The sequence below is a fragment of the Theobroma cacao genome, chromosome 6 (genome assembly GCF_000208745.1).
Source record: "Theobroma cacao cultivar B97-61/B2 chromosome 6, Criollo_cocoa_genome_V2, whole genome shotgun sequence".
Taxonomy (NCBI): Eukaryota; Viridiplantae; Streptophyta; class Magnoliopsida; order Malvales; family Malvaceae; genus Theobroma; species Theobroma cacao.
This window is the reverse complement of record NC_030855.1, coordinates 6,290,761-6,298,105: the sequence shown is the minus strand read 5'-3', so window position 1 is coordinate 6,298,105 and position 7,345 is coordinate 6,290,761. Positions and strand designations below refer to the sequence as shown.

The window sequence follows — 7,345 nt, the reverse complement described above, 5'->3', positions numbered from 1 at the left end:
GGAAGCATGTGCCATTTTTCAGTTTTTTAGTTTACTTTGTCCATCTATTATGAATTTATTCTCCTTTTTATTTAAAGAATTCTTGTTTTTTTTATTCTATTGAGGGATTGTATTCCACGATTATTATTGTTGGCAATGTCCAACATGAATACCTCTTTACCCTAGCTTTGATTTAAGAGAAAAAATCGTTAGAAAGAGAAAGATAAAAAAATGAAGCAATAACTTAATTGAAGTCTAGATATTAACAATATCTCTTTTGATATACATATGTGTATGTGTGGTTATAAGGGAAGTTACATGAACACCTTTTTACTCTTGCTTTGATTTAAGAGAAAAAGTTCATAATGAAAAAAGATAAAAAAGAAACACTAACTTGATTGAAATATATTAACAATATCTGTTTCGATATATATGTGTGTGTGCGTGCGTGTGTGATAATAAGGGAAGTGAACGAATTTTGGAAAGAGGTTTCTGTTTCAAATTCTTGTAATGTTACATTTGTTCTTTTTCCCAAAAGTTATGTAGTTAGTTACATTTATTGTTTGCAGTTTTCTCCCAAAATATTTACAAGAAAACAAAATTTCTTTTGGCTGGCAGAATCAGAAGCCACTTGAGTTTGATGGCTCTTGATGCCAAGCCCTAATAACAAACACATTAACTAAGCTTTGAGGAACGAATTAATGATGATATCTTCTGTTGGCTCTAATTGTGAGAGGATATAAGCCAAGTCCTAAGTTTAATCCTGTATCCTTTATTCCCTTAATCTTTATCTGATTTTTCTTCTTCTGTCTTTGAGCTAGTAGAATTTTCAACCTGATAAGCATCACTCTTCGCCTCCTGTAAAAGAAAAAGAAAAGGTCACACCAGAATGTCATTCCTTTGACTTTTTCAGGTAAAAAAATTCCAAGGTGAAGACCCTTGGTATAGATTAAGAAAATCACGAGTAAGTCATTTTGTAAACTCACCTGTGAAATAGAAGAAACTTGGCTGTGGTTGGGGGAGGGTCCAGCACTGTGAGCAAAAAAGAAATGGTTCATTTTCTCTTCAGCAATATCTCTGAGTCTACAGAGCTCTGGCAAGACTTCCTTGCCAAGATCTGGCCTGTCTTTCCGTCTGAGTTCTGCGCATTGAAGTGCCAGCTTTGCAAGGGACAAGGTTTCTTCAGCAGGCCAGTCAGTCACAGCAGGGTCCAGCATCTCTGTGAAAAACGTGCCCTTCTCGATTGCTCGCTCAACATAGTGGGTCAATCCCATTGGTGGCTTGGCCGTTATAAGTTGAAGAAGCAAGATCCCTAAGGAATATACATCAGATTTTACGCCGAGCATCCCTGTTTGCTGATACTCCGGGTCTATATAGCAAAACGTTCCTGCTGTTGAAGTTACGCGGAACTGTGTCACATTCTCAGCAACAGCAGGGACAAGCCTGGCTAATCCAACATCGCTAATCTTGCTAACGTAGTTGTGGTCTAGCAAAATGTTGCCAGGCTTAAGGTCACGGTGCACAATCGGCTCTGGCTTTGTCTGATGGAGAAAAAGTAGGCCTGTGGCAATCTCTGCAGCTATGCGGAATCTGAGTTGCCAAGACATAGCGGGGGTGTTCGCTCTCCTAAAGATACAGTCATCTAAGCTTCCCTTGCCCATGTACTCGTACACTAGAATGCCATACTCTGGGCAGGCACCTAGAAGAAGTACCATGTTGGGATGGCGGATGCAGCTAAGTACTTCAATCTGCACAACAATAATCAAGGGCAAGATGTTAGAAATTTCAGACTGCTTATTTACAGCAATTCCTTAAGAAGCTTGGTCATGAGAGAATGCATAGGAAACCATGTTAAAATACCTTATTGACAAATCTAGCTTTCAATTCAATTAACAACTAAGCAAGACTAGTCTACCAAGGTTTTTTGAGTCAACTAGACATTTTATGAGCCTTGATGGAGTGAAGACTATGTAGTTTGTTTTAGATTTCTTTGCGTTTCCCTGGTGTTAGGACTAACAAGCAGGGGATGTCGACAGCTTCAAATCATACATGTCTTTTAAGAATCAGCCATCAATATTACTAGCTTCTCACCTCTTGCAGAAATTGTAATCTCCCTTGAGCAGCATCTGGGCGTAAAACCTTAACTGCAACCGATGTATGATCAAGATAACACTTATAGACGGGGCCATAACCTCCTTCTCCAATCTTTCGAGAGCAGGCAAAGCCATCAGTTGCTTGTTCAATTTCCTCGATACTATATCTTCTGTATTTGATATTACTCCGGGAAAGGGTGTCTAACATCTTCTTCATTTCCACCGTTTCTCTCAGGGTTTCCCCATCTATTTTCAATCTTCTAAGCGATTCAGATTCCGCAACTTTCTGTGCTGCTTCAGCTGCTTGTACGGCTTCCTGGCACTTAACCCTCTCTTTCTCTGCAGCAGACATCGCAGCTTCCTCGGCATGTCGTGCCTCTTCCAATCTTTGTTCTTCTTGATGTTTGCAGCGGTTCAGCTCCATTGCCTAACTTAAATATCTCATCACCACCCGTCTCTGTAATTCAGAAAATTCACAAAAGGGGGAGTACTTTGATGACTTGCCTGTACCTGTTGTTTTGCTGAAAGGGCTTCTCGACATGCATTGCTGTACAAGTCCATTGTTTGCTTCAATTCTAGCCTCAGTCTCCTCATCTCAGCTTCTACTTCCTCCTGTTGTTTGTAGATTAAATAAGCAGAAACGTCACTTTAGCCAGCCATGATTGGTATAAACATGGTGAAAATTTTGAGACTAAAACTTTAAGAACTACAGAAATGGTGCTGAATTTTGTGTTCTTTAGCAACAGAAAAAAAAAGCATGATTTAACCAACTCTTTGTGTAATGATAATTTGTTATATAATTTAATAGCAAGGAGAGAACTAAAGCTTATGTATAAGGATTTTTCAATTGGATGATAGAAAATCAACTATAGAGTTCTCTTCAGTCTTGATTTCAAAAGTGATGATTACTACAATGTACTTATTTTGACCCAATAAGATTTCTTTTAGGTTGTTTCTTTGTATATTTTTAATACGCTTAAGCTTTGACAAGCATCTTTAAATGATGCAATGATATGAGATGAGATGAATGGGACCTGGTGTCTATATTAAAGTTAGCCTTCCATATGAGAAAGAGTGATTGGCTTTACCAGATTCTGAGATGAACATGATGATCTTCCACTTTCTTGTGAAACTGATGAGAATTCATGTGGAGTAGTACGGTCACTCCACTTGATTCCTAAACGCATTGATCCTATGCTATGATCTGTGCTGCTTGATATCCGTGAATTTCGGCTCGAATCAACAAATGAATCAAAGAACACAGAAGAGTTACGATCAGTGCTTGGTCTTTCCGAGCTGACAAATGATATATCAGTATCCGATTCTGAGAAATCCCCAAACGCTTTCATGAGGCTCGGTCTTGCACCGGGGTATGGTGACCTGGTTTTTGTAAAGATGATCGTAAGTTCATCAGTAAGATCATATCACCTCCAAGCTACCAGTTCCAAGCTTTTAAGTTGATAAAATTAAAGGTTTAATACTTATAACTGAAATGATATAGTAACGGATGAGATTAAACTAATTTCGAACATCTTCAGTATTGGTTGATGAAATTTCCCTACAAGAATCCTTGCTCTACTTTGCTACAAATTTTCCTCTTTAATTTTACCCAAATTGATGCTGAGCCAACCCCAGACTCGAAAACCATCAAATTACTGTTCTTCCTGGATGTATGGCTGGTAACATCTGGAAATGATATACTTGAAGTCTTTGAAAATTCACCCAATTCATTTCCTTAACAGGGTTATTTCTCGAGACTTACCTGCTAGCTCTGTCAACTGAAGTACGAGGCTTGACCATCCTGTCAGCTGTATATTCAAGATTCAAAAGCTGCATTTTCAGTGAATCCACAAGTAAACTACATTGAAAGCACATTATTATAGGAGGGAAACAAACCTCCTTTTACACTACCACTGTGCAGGAATGGCTTATCAACAGAATCTGCATTTTGTTTCTTAATTTCATCGAGTAGTGGGGAGGAGTGTGGAGCTGAACGAGAGGCATTTCGTACTGAAGAGACCTTTCCTTTGGAAATGACATATACAGTGCAGAAGTCTGGTGAAAGTTTTGATACACAGCTTGGTATATCAGCCCTGAATTTTCTGCATAACAAAAACCACAAGTCAGAGGAGCTTAGCTTGGTAAACTCGAAAAATTACATCTCTAAGGAAGAATTTCAAAGTTGAAGTACCATCATTCTTGTATTTTTTAATCTAGGAAGTGCACGTTATCCCACTTGTTTTGAGTTGCAACAGCTAAGGTGGTTATTGCACTTGCCACACAAAAGCTTTTTATAAATGCATTTATCATTTTCTACATGTGTTGGACCAGGAAGAAGTCTCAAATGCCACCCTGGTCACTGTACGTACAAACTTTTCTGTATTTCTTCAACATCTCTACTCTCCAAGAATTAACAAATTCAACTTTGCTTTAATTGCTCCTATGTCCATGATAATTGGCTACTCATGACTTATATCTGTATGTTTTGTTTTTTTATATGCCATATAAAATCCGTAAGGCCACCTGGAAATGTGGCTTAGATGGCCAAATCAAAATTGGAGTGGTTAAAGCCAGATTCTGTTTCGCAGAAAAGAAGCTAACCTGAGAAGAAAATTAGCTATTGCGACAGAAAATCTTCATACAGAAAACGAATGAAGCTATCTAATCCTGGACAGATGTAAATCATTGATTAATCCTAGCAATGAATTCTCCCAAAATCATAGTGTTGTGTACATATTTCTAAGAGTAAATCTTTTGATCTATCAGTGATTTCAGTCACACTTTTTGCTGTTTAGAGTTTAAAATCTGTTTTTCCCTGTAAGGCCAATCATGCTGGGTCCTCATTATGATCATCACCACCCTGTCAAAACCTTTTTGTGTGAATATTGAGTTGGAAACAAGGAGCAGGTACCTCATAAATCCACTTCGAGCTGGGGCACCAAGAACCAATTTCTCAATTGCAGCATAAGAAACATATTCTGTCAATGCTTTAACTATATCCGTGTCTTCGAGTATGATGTCAAGGCAATGTATCTGATGTCAAAATAACAGAAGGGAGACCAAGTCACAGCATTTTCTGGTTAACTATTGTATTATGCGAAAGAAATCATTGCAGTTGCTCAAAGGATTGCATTCTATTGATGAACCTTACGTCTTTTCGAGTACAATAACAATGGAAGGTGAGGAACAAATCCTTGGACAGCTTTTCGGCCATTTGTTTATTTGATAGAGGTAAGTTTATGTCACAAACCACAGCAGTACCTGCACCCGAATCAGTTTAATAAGAATTCAGCAAGCAAAAAAATCTAAGAACCTGCTAAAAGCTAAATATCATCCAATTTCCTCCTGAACATATATTGCTTAAACTCTTTTTGGGCACAAACATTGAAAAAGTAACTGAGACAGAGAGAGGGAGTTACTTGCTACATGAGTAACTGATGCTGCTTTGTTAACAACATGAATAAGAATAACAGTTTGGCCTCTGGAAAGAAGATTCTCCACTGCCCATCTCAGAGCATGTTGGCTCCCTTTATCCTTGTCTATAGCTACTGCTACCAGCCCATTTCCCACACCTTTCTTTGCAGAAGAAGCATATCTATTTGGAGTCCACATTTTCTGTCTTTTTTTATTTATTTTTTCTTCTCTTAATTGTCTTTAGACAGAAGGTACAAAGTCACCCAGATTGTTAAAACGAAGAGATTGAAGTTTTTCCAGATAACAGAACTACCCCATCGAATTATTATCTACAACTAGTTTGAGAGGCCCCGAAACCTCTCTTCCTCTAATCTCTATGCAAACATCAAAATTCCATGACTCTGACCATGCATTGCCTTTTATTATCACCTTTCAAACAGGGTTGTTAGTTTCTCTGGTTCTGGCTGTCGAATAGGAGCCTAAAAAATTTGCTAGTATTTTAACCGAGAATTGTGTACCAGCAAAAGGCATAAATTAGCAAAACTTAATAAAACCACGGCCTAGAATTCCCCCCGTTTTCTCTCTGTTTACATGGCCCAAATTCCCTTCCCCGTTATATAGGTACTGAAATAAGTGGGGACGAAATGAGATAGAAAGCGCACAGCACCCCAAATGAATTAATGTGCCTGACTGATGGTTGTTAAGCCTTTAATAGTCATCCAATTAATCACCAAAAACCCTTTTTTCTAATAAATGCTAATAATTTTTCCTCTTATTATTCTACTATTTACTACTTACTATGAACTTGTTGCCAAAGTTTTTGTGTGTGTGGTTTAGAATTATTAACCGTAATCACGTTAATAGTATTCTAGTTTTCATTTCAGGGTCCTTTTCTTTTCTTTTTTGTTTAATAATTACTATCAACTCCATAGCATGTTCAATAATTTTTATATAAAAACAATGTAATTTATGTGATGGTAAATAAATATTGAAACAATCATGAAAAATACTTAATATAACATAAGAGAATAAGAAAACTATACAGACAATAACAAAGTTGGGAGCTCAAGGTCAAATAGATCCAATTAGGAGTGAGCAACTGAACGGTTGGGTTTGTCATAACTAAAGGTTAAATAGATCCAATATTTTTAAAAAATTAATTAGAATTGATTAAATTTAAAGGAGGACCGAACTGACTAAACGTCGAATTAGCTAGATCAATTTGATTTTGGACCCAAAAAACTGAAATTTTAAAACTTTTATCTTTTACAAATTACAATATTGAAATTTATAAACTTCATTTATAATTATAAAATATACAAATAATGCAAACATAAAAAAAAAAACATAACATTTGTTCTTTCACTCATATAATTATGTCCTTTCACATAAGCTGTTAAATTAATGTTCAAGAGTTTTAAAGTCTAAGATAGTGTTTGGTATTTTACAGCAAATGTGATTGCTAGGAAGATAACTTTACAACGTTTGGTATGACATGTGAAAGTGATGATTGCATAAAATATGATTACTGGGAAAAATACATTCTAGTGTTTGGTTTGAAAACACTTTCCTGAGGATATAATATAAATTTATAAAATTACCTTTATATATAAAAATATAAAATTGAGTAAATTTACATTCTTTTTAATATAAATTTTTAACTTTTCAATTTATTCTTTAAAATAATAAATAATAGCATGACAAAAATACTATTAAAATATGTGAATTACTAAGTATTTATTTTTAATAAATTAGTTAAGTTTTAAAGAATTAAATTAGTTAATTTAAATTATTTTATAAATAAATTAGTTAATTTAATTAACTAATTAATTAGTTAATTAATTTAAAAGAATTAATCA

The 7,345-nt window shown here is 35.7% G+C and overlaps 1 protein-coding gene across 2 annotated transcripts; it reads right to left on the bottom strand.

Moving 5' to 3' along the window:
• Positions 448–6,073, bottom strand: LOC18595560 (U-box domain-containing protein 35). 2 transcript variants are annotated; one of them, XM_018123809.1, is made up of 10 exons: positions 5,492–6,073; positions 5,224–5,333; positions 4,984–5,105; positions 3,969–4,174; positions 3,835–3,880; positions 3,161–3,452; positions 2,583–2,684; positions 2,071–2,499; positions 966–1,727; positions 448–837 (listed from the first exon to the last, which is right to left on the bottom strand). In XM_018123809.1, exons 1-10 carry the CDS (start codon positions 5,682–5,684, stop codon positions 760–762), a joined length of 2,340 nt encoding a protein of 779 aa, XP_017979298.1. In that variant the 5' UTR covers positions 5,685–6,073; the 3' UTR covers positions 448–759. The 2 variants fall into 2 exon arrangements, with proteins under 2 accessions (XP_017979298.1, XP_017979297.1); XM_018123808.1 differs by having other exon boundaries at positions 2,577–2,684; positions 5,492–6,072.